This window comes from Zosterops lateralis (genome assembly GCF_965231275.1).
Source record: "Zosterops lateralis genome assembly, chromosome: 14".
Taxonomy (NCBI): domain Eukaryota; kingdom Metazoa; phylum Chordata; class Aves; order Passeriformes; family Zosteropidae; genus Zosterops; species Zosterops lateralis.
In genome coordinates, this window is record NC_139774.1 from 16,118,079 (window position 1) to 16,137,866 (window position 19,788).

The window sequence follows — 19,788 nt, forward strand, 5'->3', positions numbered from 1 at the left end:
TAAAAATGTGTCAACGTTCGCTTTGAGTGCAAGAATTACTTGTGGCTCCTTCACAAGGTGAGGAGGAGGAGGAATGGAGGAACCAGAGCACTGGAAGGGTCTGGCACTTCAGAGGAGAAGGGACTAGCAAATCTTGCCCATCTTTAACTTCTGCCTCATGTAACTGCATCATAAACACACAAAAACTGTGTGTGTCCTATAAATATGTCAGCTGGGACATTTGATTAAATGATTTGCACTGGGCTTTGGCATTAATGCCATAGTGGTCACTGTCATCTCTCCTGTAGATACTGCTCCAGGATTTGGTGGGTTCAAACACTCCAAACCAGGCAGGTGGAACCCAGCTCACCTCTGGATTTGATGCTGCCCATAAGTGAGCCCACGTTAACCTTGAATCACATAAAACAAAGAGGATGCTTTATGTACCACGAGGTCTTCAGCTGGGGGACCCATAAAACGCTTTTTTCCTCTCTTCTTTCCTAAAATCAAACAGAGTTTCTGTAGAAGAGCTGTGAGGAGTTTCCATGCTCCCCCGAGCTGGATCCCACACTGCAGCCCTGGGCTGGAGCCGGAGCTGTGTCCCAGCAGGGCCGTGGTCTGGATGAAACCAGAGACTCCACTGCAAATCTTCTCCAGATCCTTCTTTCCTTTACAGCACTCAGGGGATTTCGGTTTTGGTGACTTTGCTGAACAATTCTCTGAATCAAAGCTGCTTCTTGAAACTCTCCAGTTTGGTTATATATATATATATATATATTTATTATTTTTTTTTTCTGATGGATTTTTTCTCCCTTTGGAGCCCACCTGGGAACAGGGTTGTTCCAGGAGGTTCAGCACTTCTCTGTGTCAGCCTGCAGCTGCCTGAGGTAGCCACTTCACCCGAGGAAATTATTTGAGTTTTTTTTCCTGAGAGCCTCTTGACAGCAGGTAAAGATTATTTCAGCTTGTGGGAGTGCCAGCTAGAAGCCTCCACAACCTGAATGACATGGAAACCCCTGCTAAATCTCACTCTGTGCTTGCAAGATGCTGACCCTGACGTCAGGGTCTGTCATTCCAAGCAGCACTGAGCAGCCCATCTGGACAAGAACTGGCAAGCTGGAGATGGCCTACAAGTATCTCCTAACAGGAGACCCTTCCATGGATTATTTTAGCTAAGAATGTAACTCTCCACGTCTTGCAGATCTCTTCCCTGTTCTCTCAGGGCGGGAAAAAAAAATGTACTACTGTGAGAAAAAGGGAGAAATGGATGATTTTTTGGCCAAAGCTCTTCTGTGGTGACTAAGCAGACTGCAGTCTGATATGTCTCAATCTGAACAGCCCAATTTTGATGGCCCTGTCACACATAATTAGCAACAGAACTTCCAGTTTTTCTTTAGCTCGTGCAGTAGTCCCAGAAATCCTGTCTGTTGGGCATTATCTGCCTTATGTGAGTTGTAATCGCATCACATTTTTGTTTATATCCACCAGTAATAGAAAACATGCATATCTTCAGTTTGACTTTAAGAATAAAGCAAATACGTACTTCTGGCAAATTGTTTGGAATTATAGTTTAACAGCATCTGGTTCAGATATTCTGTAGTAAATTGTTGGCACAGGCGCTGCCACATTTTTTTATTATTATTATTATTATTTGAACCAAAATGTTCTCAGAAACATGTGTTTTTCGTCCAACTCCCATGTAATCCATTTTATGACGGCCACAAAGCTGACGAAGTTTGAAACTTAAACTACCTGGGCAGAAGGGATTGTTTCTGGACACTCATTACACAGCTGATTAACTAAGGAATAAGCAATTCTGGCATGTAACCCGGCGTGTCAGTTGTTTTGGCTTTTTGTCTCAAGGAGTTGTCTTTCTCGAAATACCTCCCCAGGTACAATGTGTACATTCCACCCTGTTTTGCTCACAAATTACATACCTGTCTTTTATGTCAAGTCCAATAGAGCTGCACCAGGTTTCCTTATTCCACATTAAAAGTAACCAATTACTTGAGTAAATACCTGTTTTAAAAATATCTCAGAGTGGTTTCCTGCTGCTCTAAATACTGAAATATTTGGCAGCGTTTCTGACTCCTATAAATCTTTCCAATAGTTCATATTTTATCAAAGAAGCCACATCAGCTTTAAACCTGGTGCATAACTCATTGAGAACATTTCTCAAATACAGGATTTTTACACAAGCAATCAGGAAGAGAACGCCTGTATCATTTCTAATGTAATTACCTTTGGCTTTTCTTGCATTTCATTTTCTGTGACTTCATTGTCAACTTCTGCTCGTTCCTCATAAAAACTAGTTACCAGAAATTCAAAATCGATGATGAGAGGGGAAAAGTGGCTTAAAATACAACCCTTTGAAGCCTCCCAACAGACCTACATTTACTGAGCCTAGCAGGTTCTCCAGTGTCGAATCCCATTTCAGTCACTGTCAGCAGCTTTATTCGCACCATCCGAGAACCAACTTGTGGGAATTAAATCAACATGTTCCCAGAGCAGGTCCCACACCAGGAGGAACCAAGTCCAAGAGGCAGCTTCCTCCCATCTCCTGACCACTTTCCCAGCAGGGCTTTGCAGCTCTGGGCTGGCCTGGTAATGATGTGTCATTTGCAAGTCAGCACCTTGCACTAAGCCCCGAGGTGGGAAAATTACCCAGGAGAAGAGGCAACACTAAATTCCCCTGCCTTGCTTATTTTCTCAAGTCTGATGAAATCCCCGCTGCGCTGCTGGGGCTGCACAGCACACACAGCTCACTCCAGCTCTGCTGTGAAATGTGTTTAGTCACAGATAGAAAGCCCAGAATCCAGACCTTGGCACACCTTCCCTACTGCATCCTCTTCCCTTTTGAAGTCATCGACCTTCAGAACTGGGTGTGCTCACCCTCTGCCCATGTGCTGGAGCCTCTTGCACAGCATTCCTCAGCCTTCACCTGCCTGCAACAACGGCCTTGCAGGGACACAGCCCTCTTAATAGTCATGAGGGCAGCTCATCTCCCTAAAGACGCCAAACAATTAAATGCTTCCCATTTCAAGGCAGTTGCAAAACGCTCGTGCCACTGCTTGATCATACGAAGCCTTAATCGAATTATGAAACGCTCTTAAAAAGAAAAGCCTGTGTGTGTGTGTTAACTAAAGGGAGCTCAGAGAGTATTTCTGAAAGCCAATAGGTTTTTAGAACTTCTGGAAGGGGGTATGGTCCTCTGCAAAGTGTTGCTGCTCAAAATTTGTCCTCAAACACCATCCTGCAATCAGGTTTCTGTGTCTGTGCAAGCTCCCAGCGCTGGAGCAAAGCTGCAAAGGCTCAGTGCCTTTGGGATTCAGGCATCCCAAGGCTCCTGGAAACCAGCCCCTAAATCACTGGAAGTGGTAACTCTTCTATAAAATCACCTGGCAGTGGATCACGCTGCCAGGCAGGGAGTTACACCACGCTCTGAGAGACGCCAGATTTGCTGGAGCACAACCCACGGATCACTGCCCTCACCTCCAAAGTGCAGCCACAGCTCCCTGATTCCCTAAGAAAAAGCCGGATGGCACCAGGTCCTCTAATCCCAGGAGTGATGGGGAGAGGGAGAGAGAAAAGCAAGGAAAAATCTCTCAGCTCTGAGTGCCACCCGCTGCCCAGCTCGGTGTGATGAGCAGGAGGAGATGGGGAATGCTCAACGTGCTGACAGCCAGGAGACTTCCTCCCCAAAGTGACACGAGGAGAGGCTGTTCCAGGCACGGTTTTGGTGAGGAAAAGATGTTAAAATAACCTTGATTGGAGAGATTAATACAATATGGGCTGAAATGGAGGAGCAGCCTACCACCAGCCAGGGCTGTGGGGTTCAAAGGACACCAGAAGACCTGACTAGAGAAATCACATGGGGTCTGGAGGATGGAGACTGCACAGAATTCAAAAGTCAAAAGGGTAAAACATGTCCAAAAATTGTAATATTAAAAAGAGGCAGAAAGATTGATGAGGAATGGCTGCAGGAGGACATCAGACTGAAGGCAGCAGGGAAACAGCGTTATGAGAAAGGGAAGCAGCATTATGAGAAAGCATCATTTGCAAGGCACCAGGGAAAAAAAAAATAAATATATATATATAATACAAACTTGCTGGTTTGAGCAGTGCATTGGCTGTTACCTCCTGCAACAGAGAAAAACTGCCATCCCTTAAATTCTTAAATTCTCCTGCCTGAGTTCAACTCATTCAGCCCCTGGTCTTTGAACACTGGAGCCGAGTTAGACCTACCAAAGGCAATTAAATAGCAAAACTCTTCAGCAGTATAAATAGTAAGAGAACAAGGACAAAAGAAGGGCCAGGCACTCCAGGTAAAGTACAAATGAAGAATAAAAACCTATTCCTTTAATAGCCCAGCTGTCAGAAAGGGCAGAGCCCATCCCAGGGGCACGGGGGCTTTGCAGACACATCCTCTAAGGACACAGCCAGCTCCTTTAGAGGAAAGCTGCAAGTTGCGGTTCCGAAGGCAGCGGCGTGTTGATAAAAAGGGAATTTCCACACGAGCTTTGGCATCCACCATTAAGAATTTCAACCTTAAAGAAGACGAAGAAGACAAAGACGAAGAAGAAGAAGAAGAAGACGAAGAAGATGAAGAAGAAGAAAGAAGAAGAAGAAAGAAGAAGAAAGAAGAAGAAGAAGAAGAAGAAGAAGAAGAAGAAGAAGAAGAAGGAAAAAAAAAAATAAAGAAAGAAAAAAAATAAAACTTTGCAGGGCTCAGCCCCAGCACACAAAACCTCATGGGCCTGAGACAAGGCCAGGGAAAAGCCAGGGCTGCTGGGGGGGTGTCAGGACGTGCCTGCCGGTGCGTAGCCCTGCAGCCCCCGCAGGCCCGGAGCCATGGTCCTGCCGCGCGGTGTCACGTCCCGCCGAGGAAGGAGACCCTTGCTCGGGGAGGTGTGAGTGGATTTCCTCAAGTGCATTTTGACAGCTGTGAGGAAGCGGGCGGCAGCAGCAGCTGGAGACATTCCTGGCTGAGCCCCCCACCCCTCCCCAAACCCCCGGCACGGCTCAGCTCAGCTCAGCTCAGCTCAGCTCGGGGGGCTGCAGGGGATGGGGAGGGGAGGGACAGGACCACATGGGGCCGGCGGGGTCTGATGAAACATCTGATGTGCATTACGGCAGGGCAAAGGCAAAGGGGGATTCACGCTCCAGAGCCCCTCCCCAGCCAGCGCGGCACTTCTCATCACCTGCTACGGATTTCCCTCCGTGGTCCCTGTGTGGTGTCCTGTGTGTCCGGATACAGGACAAAGGGCAGCAGCAGCCGGAGCTGCCTGGGGACGGTTCCAAGGGTGATGCTCTTCTCCCCTAAGGGGGTTCTCCCTCCTCCCTGGGAAAGCAGCGCCCATCTCTGTTCCCCCATCCAGGTTTGCACCCCGGGTACCACTTATCCCCCCCTTCAAGTGATGCATTTGGCCCAAATCCCCTCGCAGCAAGCGAGGTATAAAATCTCAGGATAAGGGGAAAAAAAAAAAGAAATCAGAGAGAGTGGAAGGTTTCGAAGAAACTCATTGCTATAGCTGCTTAGAAAAGGGATTTTTTTTTTTTTATTTTTTTTATTTTTTTTTTTTTTTCTTTGAAATCAAGTCTTGCCATGAGGCGGCAGTGCGGCAGGACGGCCGGGGCTGGCAGCTTTGCTCCGGGCACGGGCACCCCGCTGCTGCTGCTGCTCCCGCATGGCCACAGGGGCTGGAGCGCCCTGAACTTGCCGGGGGAGAGAGAGGGAGGGTGGGGGTTCTGCTGCCTTGCTGCCGCCTCCCTCCAAAAGCGTGTCAAAAATCCGCTTTTCCACCCTTTTTTTTTTTTTTTAAATACATATAAATTAAAAAAAAAATATTTTTCCACCTTTTCACCTTTTTCTTTTAAATATACATATTAAATTTTAAAAATATACATATTAATTTAAAAAAAAAATCCTCTTTTTCACCTTTTTTTTAAAATATACATATTAATTAAAAATATTATTTTTTCCACTTTTTCACCTTTTTTTTAAAATACACATATTAATTTAGAAAAAAAATCCGCTTTTCCACCTTTTTTTTTTAATATACATATTAATTTAAAAAAAATTCCGCTTTTTCACCTTTTTTTCTTTTAATATACATATTAAATTTTTTAAAAAATTTTTTTCTACTTTTTCACCTTATTTTTTAATATACATATTAATTTTTTAAAAATTTTTTTCTGCTTTTTCACCTTTTTTTTAATATACATATTACATTTTTAAAAAAATATTTTTTCTGCTTTTTCACCTTTTTTTAATATACATATTAATTTTTTTAAAAAATATTTTTTCTATTTTTTCACCTTATTTTTTAATATGCATATTAAATATTTTAAAATTTTTCAGCTTTTTCACCTTTATTTTTAAAATATACATATTAATTTTTTTAAAATTTTTTTTCAGCTTTTTCACCATTTTTTAAAGATACATATTAATTAATTTTTTTTTTTTTTTTTTTTTTTTTTTTTTTTTTTTTTTTTTTTTTGGTAGCTATCCCTCCCTCCCCACTTTCCCCTGTTGGTACCGCTGCCCCCCCCCCCCCCCCCCCCCCCTCCATCATCCCCCATCCCCATCCCCCGGCTGGTCTCAGTCTCATTCCCGGGGTGTGGCGGGGGGCGGGCGGCTCCAACCTGTGCAGGCCCAGCCCCCGGCGGGCGGGCGGAGCGGGGCGGCGGCGCTGCCATTGGCCGCGGCGCGGAGCGACACCTGCTCTGCTCCCTCATGCGACTGACACCGGGGCTCGGCGGGGATATTTGAGGCTCCCCTCCGGCGCTCGCCGCCGCCACACTCCGCGCTCGCCGCCGCGCCGGGCACATGCGGTTCGCGGGGCCGCGGCGAGCAGCGCGCCGGGCCCGGGTGCGGCACCCCGCGGGGGAGGGGGGAAGGCGCGACCATGTGCGCGGAGCTGGGCGGAAAGCCGCTCCCGGCCCCGGCCGTGCTGCTGCTGCCGGCCCTGGCCGTGCTGCTGCTGCTGGCCAGCGCCCGCCCCGCCGCGGCCACTGAGGCCACGCACCCGCCGGAGGGGCCGCAGGACAGGACCCCGCAGCAGAAGGGGCGCCTGTCGCTGCAGAACACAGGTATGGCATGGCATGGAGGGGGCAGCGGGGCGGCCTCTCTGCGCGTCCCCCTTTCCTTCTCTGCCGGGTCCAGTGGTGACAGACGGGTTTTATTTGGCTGTGCGGGTGTCAGGACTCGGAGCCGGGTCCTGATCTCCCCCAGCCCGAGCCCCGGGGAGATGCTGCGAGCCCCGGCAGGAGAAACTTTCCGGGCTGGAGGGGCCGGGGGGATGGATGAGCGGGGCTCTGCCTCCCTCCGCAGGCAGCCGGGCAGTCAGTGATGCAGCGGGCAGGGCAGGGGGGTTCTCTCCTCCTCTCCCGCCCCCGGCCATTCTCTGCCTGAGGAGGAGAGAGCTGGGGCGTGCACTTGGCTGGATCGCTTCCCAGCCGTGCAGAGAGGAGAGAAGAGAAGAGAGAGCGCGGGATCCAGACGCTTCCCTTCCCTCCCCCTCCTTCATCCCTCCCCTCCTTTCTTTTCTCCCTTTCTCTCCCACCCCCCCCCCCCCCCCTTTTTTTTTTTTTTTTTTTTTTTTTTTAACACTCTCCGCGCTGCGAGGAGGAGACGTGTTTAAACACACACGAGCAGGAATGCACGAATGCCCATTAGGGACTGCCACATGTGAATCACGGCACTGTGCAGTTCTCAGCACGCTGGAGCCAGGACATGTGATCCCGGCGAAGAAGGGTTTTTTTTGCATCCGGATGCCAACACAAGCACCGCGAGCCCAGCGAGCTCTTCCCGGCTCCACAAAAGGCTCCCAAAGTGCCCCTTTCTCTCCCCACCCCGGTGCTGCTGTATTTCTGCAGTTTTTCCCCTTTATTCCTCATACAATCCATTAGATCCCCCACTTTGGGGTTCCCATGTGTCCCCCACCCATCCCAGATGAGCTTCAGGGCAGGTAGAAGGGAAAAAATTAAAAAAATAAGGTGGGAAATAAAAAAAAAAAAGTGCGGCAGCAGCGATTTTTGGGGTTGAGCTGATGGTGGTGGTGGGAGGGGAAAGGGAAAGGGGGGGGAGGTCGTGAGAACTCCGCATTTCCATCCGCGGCTCCTCTCTCTCTCTCTCCCTGCCTTGCAGCGGGTGGAAATTAGACCGAAAGTTGTTGTAAAGACTTGCAAATGGACCGCATGGCTGAGGGGGAGGCTGGGGATGGCTGAAACACGCTGCGGTTCGAAGGGGGGATTAGGCTGGCTCCCAAGGGCGAACTTTAATTAAAGGTACCACAGGGCACGGAGTACAGGAATTCTGAGCATCCTCAGTTCTGGGCTAAAAGCTGCCCCTGTTTAACTTTATCCCCAGGCTTTTTCAGCAACCACCTTCCCTCTGGCAGTACTACTACATCAATTTTTTTTTTTTTTTTAAAGGACCAGAAGCTGTCGTGTTAAGAATTAGATTTTTTTTTTCTTGGGTTGTTTTTTTTTTTTTTTTTTTTTTTTTTTTTTTTTTTTGTTTTTTGTTTTTTTTTTTTTTTTTGATTGAAAGTGAGTATTAGACAGCATTTTTTGCAGCATTACATAACATCTCAAAGGGCAGAATAAACACACATGTAACTGCTAGCTCCAGTACATCTATTTTATGTACTACATATAGAAATAAAAAATCTTTCCCATTGATTTCTGCACAGCTGAGCACACAGTTGCATTTTTATACAACTCTTGATGCAAAGGACTTTACGTATCAGTGGGAGTTTTCCCATTAACTTGACAGACATCCTGACAGGCAAAACCCAGTGGTCTGTAAGAAAACATTGTGCTAAATAACCAGAAACTTGCTTAAAGTACCAAAACCAAAAAATTTTGCTGGATGGGTCCTGAGCTTCTCATTTTGGCACTTTAATTTCCTGGGATGGGGGGTGGGTGGGTTGCTTTGCACCAGCCAGAGAGCATAAAAATCATTCTTGTCCTTTGCTCCTGAGGAATTCAAGAGCCTGAGACAGTTCTCAAGTGAAATAGCTTGACGTAAGCATAGTGGATTTGGCATTTAATTCTTGGATATCACTTTCATAACGTAATAGACCCAAGTTTTGGCTTAATTCCTGCGAGGAACGGGCACACTGCGGGTACAATTAACCATTGTCACGCATTTTTTTTCTCTCAAAACTGATGTTGGGAGCAAAACAACTCTTGTCTCCCCTACCCAGTTCCTGTTGGAGAGTTCTTCCAATTAACTCTAACCAATACTCGTTCTAGCTGAGATCCAGCACTGCCTGGTCAATGCTGGCGATGTGGGATGTGGAGTGTTTGAGTGCTTTGAGAACAATTCCTGCGAGATCCGAGGCTTACACGAGATCTGCATGACATTCCTGCACAACGCTGGAAAATTCGATGCCCAGGTAACAGGGGGAGATGTCCCTGCCTGTCTGTTTGCTCCTAACACACACTTGGCATGTACTGCAGCTCCTTAACACACCTGTGCACCAAAAAATTCCCAGAGCCAGTCTGCTTTTGACACGATTCATTAATTTGCTAGGAGTTTTTCTGTTGAAAGCTCCAGAATCAGGACCTCAGGACAGTCATAAAGCAGCAACCTGTCCTAGGAGCCAGGCTGGCTGTAGCTGCAGCTCCCTGGATCCTTTCCAACTACTGTACCCAGGGTAACTCCAGCAGAACTCTTCGTGGAGCCAAACATGGTTTCAAGAAACACTCTACACCATGTTTGTTCAAAGCTGTCTCAGAGGAGCAGCTTGGGCTCCCAATTCATTTAGAATTATCTCAGTGTTTCCCAATGGGTAGTTATTAAAGTTTGGCCCTCAAGACTTGCACACAACCAGCCCAGGCAACCTCTTGAAGCTGCTGTACCCAAACAAACCTTGGGTTCAAGCACAAGACGTTAAAATACGTTACTTCCATGGTATGTGGTATTAAGTTTGTCTCCTTCATTTTCTTCCCCCAGACCATTTATGCATCATTGAGACATCCTGTTATTATGTCTTGTAAACCTCCTCTCCCATTTCAGTGTGGAGGGAAGGGAACATTCCGACAGGCCAGCGGCATTTGGCCTGACCAGGCAGTTTGCAGAACAACTGGACTAAAAGCTGCATGGCATTGCTAAAATGTGGTACAAAGTAGAGCTGTCCTCAGGATCCTGTCCCAGGAGGGGTGGTGGGAATCACCCAGCAGGGAGCACTTTTTTGAGGTGCTGGAGCTTTAAGTTCAAATGCTCAGGGATGTATGAAGGGCCTGGCTACTCATTAAAATGGGATTTTCTCCTTCTGTGGGTATCTGAAAACCTTGAATTTAATTTCTGAGTGGCTTCCCGAAAACACTCGTTTCTTTTTGCACAATATTTCTGTCAGTGAACAGAGCTGACCAAAGGAGTAGGGAGGAAAAGTTGGTGCCTGTTGAGGCTGAGAGTAGCCATTGGTGCCAGATCCCCAGATATTGCTCATCAAACACAGCCTGTCTCCAGTGCAGAGCAGAAGATTTAAACCCCTGGAGCTTTATTTAACATGAAGGTGACTTTAGCCTGTGCTATGACATGGCTTTTCACAGCTCCTCTCTCTATCATCCCCAGTTATTTCAAGCTGCATTAAATGACAAGACTAACACTGGCCATTTTCTGTTCTCTGCTCTGAAACCTGAGAATTGATGTCAGTTTGGGTTTATATAAGAATTCTCTTTTCCATCCCTATTTGCCTACTGTGCTGTGTGTGTTCCTGAAGGGAAGGGCAAGGGAGTGCCTTTGGTGTGGGAAACAGAAAGGGATGAAGCAGCTCTTTGATGAGTAAGAAACATTTCTGGCTTGAAACAATTTGGGGACAACATCTGCTTGCAGGTCTGGGGGAATCTTATTTAGTGTCAGTGGAGCTGGGCCAGTTCACTCTTGGGATAAAGGGGAGCAAAGATTTGGTCTTCATGGAGCATAAAAGAGTCTGAGGCTGATGGAGAGGTGGAGGCAGTGCTGGAGGCTTCCATGGGCTCAGCAAAGCACAGGGAGTCTGGGCAGAGCTGTAGCTGCAGGCTCCAATAAAAGAGGAAAGGTTTGATGCCCACCAAGCAACTGAGTGAAGGAATCACAGTGATTAAAGAGATGCTGCTAAAGCTGCTTTCCTCCACCTTGCTTTTTACCTTCTTGGTGTGATTTTCTTAATTTCACTTGGAATTTCTTGTAACAGACATGAATACACTGTAGGATTATGATGATGATTATTAGTGCTGATTTGAGTCCCTCTCTGAGGAAGAAAATACTGATAGCTGGGGAATAGGGCAGGTGCATATAGATTGTGCATAGATGTCTATGAGTTTGTAAACTAATTTTAAAATAAAATAAAAAACCCCTGCAGTTACTGAATGGGTATCTGCCTGTGGTCCTGAGGAGCTCAGCCCAGGCAGGATGCCCTCTCCTTTGTGTGAACCTGTTGTTCTGCCACCCTGGAAGCAAATTAATCCAGTAACTCCAGCACTGAGTCACTTCAAGGTGCTTACTTTTGCTCTTTCTCTGGTTGGGCATTCAGCTGCTGGGGCAGAGGAAACCTCAAGAGCAGCAGTGAGGAAGCCCTGGGTGTTTCAGGTCCACTGGGACAGCAAAGCTGGGTAACTTGTCTGGGTCTTTAAAGGCAGAGAAACAGAGAAGAAGGGGGAAAGCCATTAAGGGATATCCTTAGCACTGTAATAACCCTTGACATTGTCCTGCAGAGAAGCAGCTGGCTGGGTATAAATCAGCTGCTGTGCTTAATGGACAAAAATACAGACCTACTCCATTTCTTTTCCTTCTCAGGGAAAATCCTTCATTAAAGACGCTCTGAAGTGTAAGGCTCATGCCTTGAGGCATAAATTCAGCTGCATCAGCCGTAAGTGCCCTGCCATTAAAGAGATGGTGTTCCAGTTACAGCGGGAGTGCTACCTGAAGCATGACCTCTGCTCTGCTGCCAAGGAGAACGTCCAGGTCATTGTGGAGATGATTCACTTCAAAGACCTGCTGCAGCATGAGTAAGTGCCTCCGTGCTGGTGCAGTCAGAGCGTGGGAGCTCCTTCCAGGAGTGCCACTGGGCTGTGCATCTGCCCAAAGAGCTGTTTCACCTCCTCCTGGCCTTAAGCACCTCTCGTTTTCCCATGTACAGCACCAAGGTGAAGCTCTGTTTTGCAGGGCCCCTTGGAGTTTGTGTACCAGGGGTGAGATGGGACTTTGGTCCCTTTGGTGCTCTGGCAGATACACCATCAATATCTGCCATTTCCAGAAGCATCTCACTAATTTTTTGTTGTTTTCTGAGCTCAAAGGCATCACTTTAACCCCAGTATCCTGTTAGAGGTGACAGCTAGAGAAGGGGGAAGAAGGTTTATGCAAAGTTGTCAGCAAGATGATAATTTCTTCTTTAAATACATACTTTGAAATGTCTTGTAGTTAATTGTCCCTGAAAGAGCTGCAGTCCCCCAGGTAATCTCCCATTCATCTTATTCTTTATTAATCTCAGATGCTTTTTAATAAAACATGGGGTTGTACCAAATGAAGGCACAAGTCAGAATTTTGAGGACTTCATTCCTCTGGCTGGGAGCACAGCTGTCCTCCAAGGAATGGCAGGCACAAATCCTGCTTGGAATTGATCAAAGCTGCTACATGACAGCAACAAACCAAGCACAAGCTGTTTGGACTGACTCTTTTTGCACAAATGCAAAAATCAGAGCCTGTTTTTCTTGCAGGTGAACGTCTCACTCCTGAAACAAGAAGGCTGAGCCACAGCCTGGCATCAGGCTTAACCTTAGAGCATCTTCCTACCACACCTCTGTGCCTTGATATTAGCACAGAAACTCCAAATCCCAGCAGTGACATGACAGAATTTTTTTTTTTTACAGAATCACTTCTTTGAGAATTTTAGCCTTGCATTTTATTTTCCTCACTGTGATCTGATTCCCTTCATGCTGCAAACCACCCCCCCACTAATATTTCAGCTGCAGTTGCAGAGAGATGCTTCAAGGCCAAATTACTCACATAAATCCTGTGCTGTGGTTTGTTCCAGCTGGACATGGTGGCCTGAAAGCAGGGCCCTTTCCCTGGACATTCCTGAGGCTGGGATCAAAGGCATGGCTGGGGGCAGAGCTGCTGTGCCCAAGGCCATGGGCAAGAGGGAGAAGGGCAGCAGGGCTCCATCCTGCCCAGCAGCACCTCTCTGGGCTGTGTCAGCAGCTATAAATTGGATACTTGGCACCAATTAACCCACCCCCCCATCATTTGGGGATGAAAAGAACCGTGCGAGCCAAAAGCCTGTCCAAGGAGGGAGTGAGTTATCCTTATTTTATGAACAGGCTCAAGCAGGAATGCTCAGAGGCAGCTGCTTATTTCTGGGGAGAGCTGAACTGGGGGGTTGTTGGTTGGAGAAGAGAGGGTCATTCAGCTGAACACCTATAATTTGCATGATCTCATTTAGCGCTTCCTACGCTCCAGCATCTCCCGGAGTGGGAGCTCGGCTCTCCCATGCGGGACTCCCCAAATAGAACCAGCCAGCCTCCTCCCCTCCCCTAAATTTAGAGGCCATCTCTGAAGCTCTTGTGAACTAAGGAACTTGTTCGAGATCAATAGGCGAGTGTGGCAGAGCTGGAAATAAAATCACGTCTGCTGACTCGCAGCCTTGTGCTCAGTTCAGGTACTCTGGTCAGGCCGCCTGAAATGCAGAAAGTAAAACAGGCAAGGAGAAATGGGCCAGTATTAATCCGCAGGGCTCTGGCAGGCTCTGAATACCTGAAATATTTGGCAGCTGAGCCACTTTCTAGTCATACCAGCGACCTTTTATTCTTACAAAGATTTCTGCAAAGGTTATGCCCAATTTCAAGAACTCATTTCTTGGGAGGGAGGGAGGGAGGTTTATATCCTTCTCGCTGGATCACTTTGTATGCAATGTGCTCAGCTCTCTCTTATCTCCTACTTTACATTTAAAACAAAAACCTAAGAGCAGGGAAGCAAGTGGCAGCTCTCAGGCTTGTTCTCTGTTCTGTTCTGACTGTTCTCTCCCAATGAGTGTTGGGAACGCGGTCGGGCAGCAGAGCCTCCTCCTGAGTCAGCTGTGGGGGTCAGGCTGATTTGCTATGGTGGAAGTGGTGACAGGCCTTGGCAGATTGGTCCCTGCTGCATTCCAAGTCACTTTTCTTTTTTTTTTTCTTTTTTTTTTTTTTTTTTTTTTTTTTTTTGGAGCAGCAGGAACAATCCAACCATGGGAAATATTTTGAGATAGGCGAATAGGTGGCTCTCTAAGATTAGCGACTCCAAATGAGTTTAAGCGGTTGGTAAAGTCAGACATTGATCACAATCCATTGGTTTTCCTCATCTCTTCTCTCCTAAGTTAATGAGAAGAGATTTAAATTCGTCCACAGCCACCAGAGCTGGTGGATGGGGTGCCCAGGAGGCTGCACCCACCCCACAGAGCCACAGCTTCTGACCCCTGGGCAGCTTTCCACTTGTGCTGTGGATGGTTCCTGCTGTGGAAGATTTTTAAGCACGTCCTTCTGGGCCTGCAAGCAGCTGAGCAGTTGTGTCAATAGACAACATCAATATTGACCCACAAAACTTGTGACCACAACTATTTTAAAATTGCTGCACTCGGTGACCTGTAGCTGAGGAGCCCAAGTGCCTGTGCTCGAGCTGCTGGTGCCTTGGGGACACTCAGGGGTGGGTGGGAAGCACAGAGGGGATTGGGCCAGAGCAGGTTTTGAGCCCTCCTTTGGCTGGGAAAAGGTGGATACTGAAAGCTCTGTGAGGAAATGAAGAAATAAAACTTGGTGTGGGAAGAAAAAGTGCCACCAAAGTGGATTCCATTTGTCTGAGCTCTGTTCAGGCAGATCCTGGGTCCAGATAGGATCTCACCTGTGATGGTGATCAGCACCCAGTGCTCCAGAGATGATGAGGAAAGCCAGAGAATCTCTAGCTGAGTATTTGTTGCTTTCACAGAGGTGAGAAAATGTCTCCCTCTTGCAGACTAGAGGCTGGTGAATGCTCTGTACCTGCCCTTCACCCGGAGGCAGAGCCTGTTTGGTGAAGCTGGTGGCTCTGGACAAGGAGCCAAATGTCCTTTGCCTTGTGTCCTGAGTAATAAAGATGAGAGGGAATGGAAAGAGATGGAGGCAGAAAGTGTGAGACCACTTCCAGTTCTTCCACTTGCCAGGCATAGACCTCATCTGTTCCTCTGGTGAACATTCCAGTTCTCCCAGAGTGTCTCCAGGGGGAGAGCAAGGAGGATCAATGCAGAGAGGCTTTGCCAGGATGCCACTGTGCATTTCCTGCAGCGAAATGTCTGATTAGAATATGGCATTTTCCATAATTAACGTGGGCAGAATTGCTGCTGAGTCAGGGGGTGCCAAGAGCTCACACCACTGCCTTTGCTGTGCCCAGGGAAGGGTGAGGCAGCTCCTTCACCCCATTCCCTGGGATGGCTTTTGACTTTTCCTGCTTCTCCTTTTACCTCCAGGCCTTACGTTGACCTAGTGAACATCCTGCTCACCTGCGGCGAGGAGGTGAAGAAGGCAATAACCAGGAGCGTCCAGGCCCAGTGTGAACAGAACTGGGGAAGCCTCTGCTCCATCCTGAGCTTCTGCACCTCGGCCGTGCACGGAGACGCCATCCCAGGAGCCGAGAAGAAGGTGGGGGAAGGCAGCAGGGCCGGCGCTGGCCGTGGGGACATGGTGGCCCACGCCGACCCCGAGCACAGGGAGAGCTCGAGGGCAGCCAAGGGGGAGAGAAGTCCTAAGGGCCACCCCAATGCCCGGGCCAAAGCTGGGGGCCACGGTCCCAAAGGGGCCCACGGGATCCTGGACCGGGCAGAGGAACTGTCCGACTTCTCCGACATCCGGAGGTGAAAAGAGGCGCCGGCTCCCCTTTCCCCCCCTCGCCAGCCTCCTCCCTTGAGTCCCATCCTCCCCGTCTATGGACATTCCAAAGCATTTCCCATTCAGAGGTCAAGCACAGGGCATTGCAAGATTATCTATGGACCTCGGCATCAGTGTGTGTGTATATAGTAGCAAAGGGAGAGCAGTGGCAATGGGTTATCGATCCAGCAAACTCGGCACTCGGGTGGCAAAACATCTCCGGCTAAATTCTTTTCCCCCGTTTTGGATTTTTGTTCATCTGAAATTTAGGATCTTGTTTGGGGGGCTTGTTGGGTTGGGGTTTGGTTTTGGGGATTTTTTTTATTTGGGGTTTTTTTTGTTGGTTTTTTTTTTTTTTGTTGGTTTTTTTTTTCCTTTGGTCTCCTTGGCAGGGGAGAAGGTTCCAAGCGGGCTCTGCCAGGCTGCATGTGGCTGCTTGTGGCTTAGCACCTCCAAAGGTTTAGGGCACAGCCTTACAGCAGATGGCTGAATTCCAGGGGGATTTGGTTTCTGTCTGTGGCTGGGCACGCCAGAGCTCAGGGCTCTCTGTGTGTGAAGTTCTCTCTAATGAAGGAGCTGCCCCGTCTCTGGCACAGGAACCGTGTGGTCTGGAGCTCCACCACTTTCTCTGAAGTAATTTCTGAGCCATTGTTCCCACCTGGGTGACGCTGCCTGGTTTTAAGTGCCCCCCTGTTAGTTTTTTTAACAACTGCGTAACTTGACACTTGCTGATCACAGAACCATACCCAGTCACTTCAAAGGCAAGTAAATCAGCTTCCAGACAAGGCAATGTGACTGTTAAGACTTGCACAGGGTGGTGGAGGATCCCCCAAAAGTGTTCTCATGGACCTCTGAAAACCCTGTGCATATTCTCTGCTTCCATCTGCCCCCTCTCAGTGATACAGGTCTTCCACCCTTGCAGCCCAAGCCTCAAGGGGCAGGTGTGGGCTCAGACAGCAAAGGACCCTATAAATCCCCATCTATTAAGTTCCTATTAGGGCTGCATTGAAGGCCCATCAGAAGCCTGCCTCTCCTTAGCAGTGTGGTGTGGTTTGCTGGGATGTGGAGCCCCACTCTAACCTGCCTATAGCTTGGTTTTATCCAAATGCCAAAGACAAGGAGAGGGGATTGACTTGGGGTTTTTTTTTTAAATTCTTGTGCAGGTAACGACGACCAATCTCCACAGAATGAGTTAGTAAAGGTGAAGAGTGTCAAGAGCTTATTGTGTTTAAGCAGTTTCAAGTGTGAATGAGGTGTTTGGCCATATCTCTCCTACCCCCTATGCAATTGTTATTCTCAGGTTGCAGCTCTGCAATCCTATATTCCCAGATATTGTACTGGAAGTGGAGGCTGCAGCACCCACAGGGACAGGAGGGTGAGCTCTCAGCTTCCTCTAGAGGAAAAAAAAAAGGGAGTTTTTCTTAGAAAGTGGGAATCACACCGGGGATTTGGAGCCTTCTCATTTAGAAAGTTTGGGAGGAAAGCTGTGGGGGCAGGAAGGCAAGTTCAGCAGAGACAGAACGTACCCAGTGAACTAAGGTACGTCTTGCTGCATGGTGGGAAGGAGCTGCATAAACAGGAGAGGAGAGTGTTGGAATTTGGCTACAATTTCCAACTCAGATTTCAGATTTCAGTTCCTGCTAAGTGAGCACGGCTCCTAATAGCTGCATTCAGGGTTTAATGCAGGGATCCACCCGCAGAACTTGGAGGCACTGCTTTAAATAGCAACCACGTAGGAGGCAAGAGGGGACAGTTGAGTTGAAAAGGTGTCTCTGTGATCACCAGGTCTTTGCTTGAAGACGTGGCCTTGATCCCACCTGGTTTTAGCAGAGTTGTGTGATGGAATTTCCATTTGGTTTGGGTGGGAAGAGCTGGGATCAGGCCAGGTGCTGTAGCAGCAATGACCGTGGTGATGATGGTGCACAGTGAGTGTGGCATCTGCTCCATGGAGCTGGTGACAGCTCAGCCACCCCTGGGGCACCCAGGCTGCCCCACAGAGCACCTTGGTTTGGGCATGACTCTCTTGGCCACCTCCTCTGCTCCAAAAACCTGCTGGTGGTACCCTGAGAAGGTTTCTGGCGTGTGCCTCCATGGGTTCCCTGCAAGTGTCCTCTCCCTCTTGGTGGCACAGAACCACCATGAAGAACAAGCTCAAACCAAAAAGACAATCCAAGCATTTTAGCACAAAATAAAAAATAATAAATAAAAAAAATACAATAAAAAAAGAAAAGCAAACACAAACCAACAACAGCTTGCTACCAATGTTCTTGCATTGAACTAAAAATAAGATCCCTCTGTCGTCAGAGGTCTTGATTCATCAATGGGAACCAAACAGAGATCTACATCTTTGAATGTCTCAGTCAACATATCACCTCAGCATGCATACAGTTTTATTTGTATTCATTGGTTCTGTGGGGAAAATTGTCTATTCCCCTTGTTTAGTCAATGAAAATTGGGGAGGGGGGGTGGACAAGCTGTGGGTGGGAGGGATTTTTGTATAAGGCATCATTTTTATTTTTTTCCTCTGCGTGTGAAGATTTTATGTGTTCATCTACTGATTCCACATATGCTATTATTGTAAATATTTAACATTTCTATTTATTATAGTGTCCCCATTTAAAAAAAAGAACACTGCTGGCTATGATAATTTAAACGTATGTCATGACCTGTGTTGTATATATTCATGCCACTAGTATGTTTTTTTTTTATTATTATTATGTTTAAAGCTGCGTAAATATAGTTTTATACAGTTCCATAATGTTATTGACAGCATAAATCATTTATTTATTGTTAAACTTTTCTTTCATATCTAACAGATCGGGTGCGTTTTACCTGAGATTATTTTATTGTGACATCTACATAGCCTTAATTCTTTATAAAAAAAAAAAAGGAGAAAAAAAAAAAAAAGGTCCATTTAGATACTGTATGATGCTTTAATTAATATTCCTTATGAACTTGCTGTTCATGAAGGAGGTTTAGCTTAAAAGCCAAGGTATGAATGTTTCCTTTATGCTTTGCATCTGGAATGAGCCTTGTTCTGGAATGAAAATACTGCGAGAGAAGCAAAACGCCTACAGGAGAAAAGATAGCAGTAAACCCTGGAAAATGCTGTCCTAACTTACAGTGCTGAACTAAAAGGAGAAAAAAAAATAAAAATAAAAATAAATAAATGAAGACAAACTGTCCTTAATTCCAAATCTCTGGGAGAAAAAAAACATACTAGTTTTATCTCGTGTAGAGTTTGCAGCCAAATAAGCTTGTAAATAAAGAAAAATGCATATGGCTTTAGACAAAGCTCTGTACCTTTCACACACTATTATTTTCCTTAAACACTAATAAATGTTTTGAATAAGTCTGTGGCTGGGGGTTTTGTTTAGCTGGAATTTTGGCTGCTGTGAGTGAGATAAGGGGGCAGGAAAAGCCCCCTGAGGCTGAGCCAGCAGCTGCAGCCAAAGGGGCAGAGGTGACTTGGCTGCTTGTCCCCACGGCCGGGCAGTGACAGAGGGACATGGGGACAACCCAACCCTCCAGAGCAGGGCACAGACCTCATCCCTTGTGTGTCATTCCCCGGGAGAGGGAGACCTCGCTGGTTCCTGCTCTGGGAGCTCCATTTGAGGCAGGAAAGGAGATGCAGAATCAACCCCAGGGTGAAAAAAAAAAAAAAAAAAAAAAACAGGGAAGAGAAACTCCTGCGCTTCTCCAGCTCAGACAAAGCCCCTTCAGGAGGTTTTCCCATGGATTGGGATCGCTGCAACTTGTCAGAGGCACCTCATGGCTTTAACTCAGCAGGTTCAGGCTGGGGAAGGAGCAGGGCTGCAGCTGCTGGGGGTTTCTCCTCTCTGCCCTGATGATCCCTGTTCCCAAAGCCCCTTGGGGTATGGCACACTATGCTCAGCCAGGCTGCTTTAGGCACAGCCCAGCGTCCATCAGGGCATCCCAGAGGAGCCA

General features: G+C 47.3%; 1 protein-coding gene across 1 annotated transcript; it reads left to right on the forward strand.

The window, feature by feature from the left end:
* The first annotated feature begins 5,388 nt into the window (after positions 1-5,388).
* Positions 5,389-19,166, forward strand: STC2 (stanniocalcin 2). Its single transcript, XM_083871912.1, has 4 exons — positions 5,389-7,071; positions 9,241-9,383; positions 11,768-11,979; positions 15,444-19,166. The coding sequence occupies exons 1-4, from the start codon at positions 6,888-6,890 to the stop codon at positions 15,829-15,831; spliced, it is 927 nt and encodes a 308-aa protein (XP_083728038.1). The 5' UTR covers positions 5,389-6,887; the 3' UTR covers positions 15,832-19,166.
* The last annotated feature ends 622 nt before the right edge of the window (positions 19,167-19,788 follow it).

Coding starts and splice junctions, on each gene's coding strand:
- STC2 (XM_083871912.1), top strand. CDS start 6,888: ATGTGCGCGGAGCTGGGCGGAAAGCCGCTCCCGGCCCCGGCCGTGCTG. Junction 9,384..11,767: donor CTGGAAAATTCGATGCCCAG/GTAACAGGGGGA, acceptor TTTCCTTCTCAG/GGAAAATCCTTCATTAAAGA. Junction 11,980..15,443: donor AAAGACCTGCTGCAGCATGA/GTAAGTGCCTCC, acceptor TTTTACCTCCAG/GCCTTACGTTGACCTAGTGA.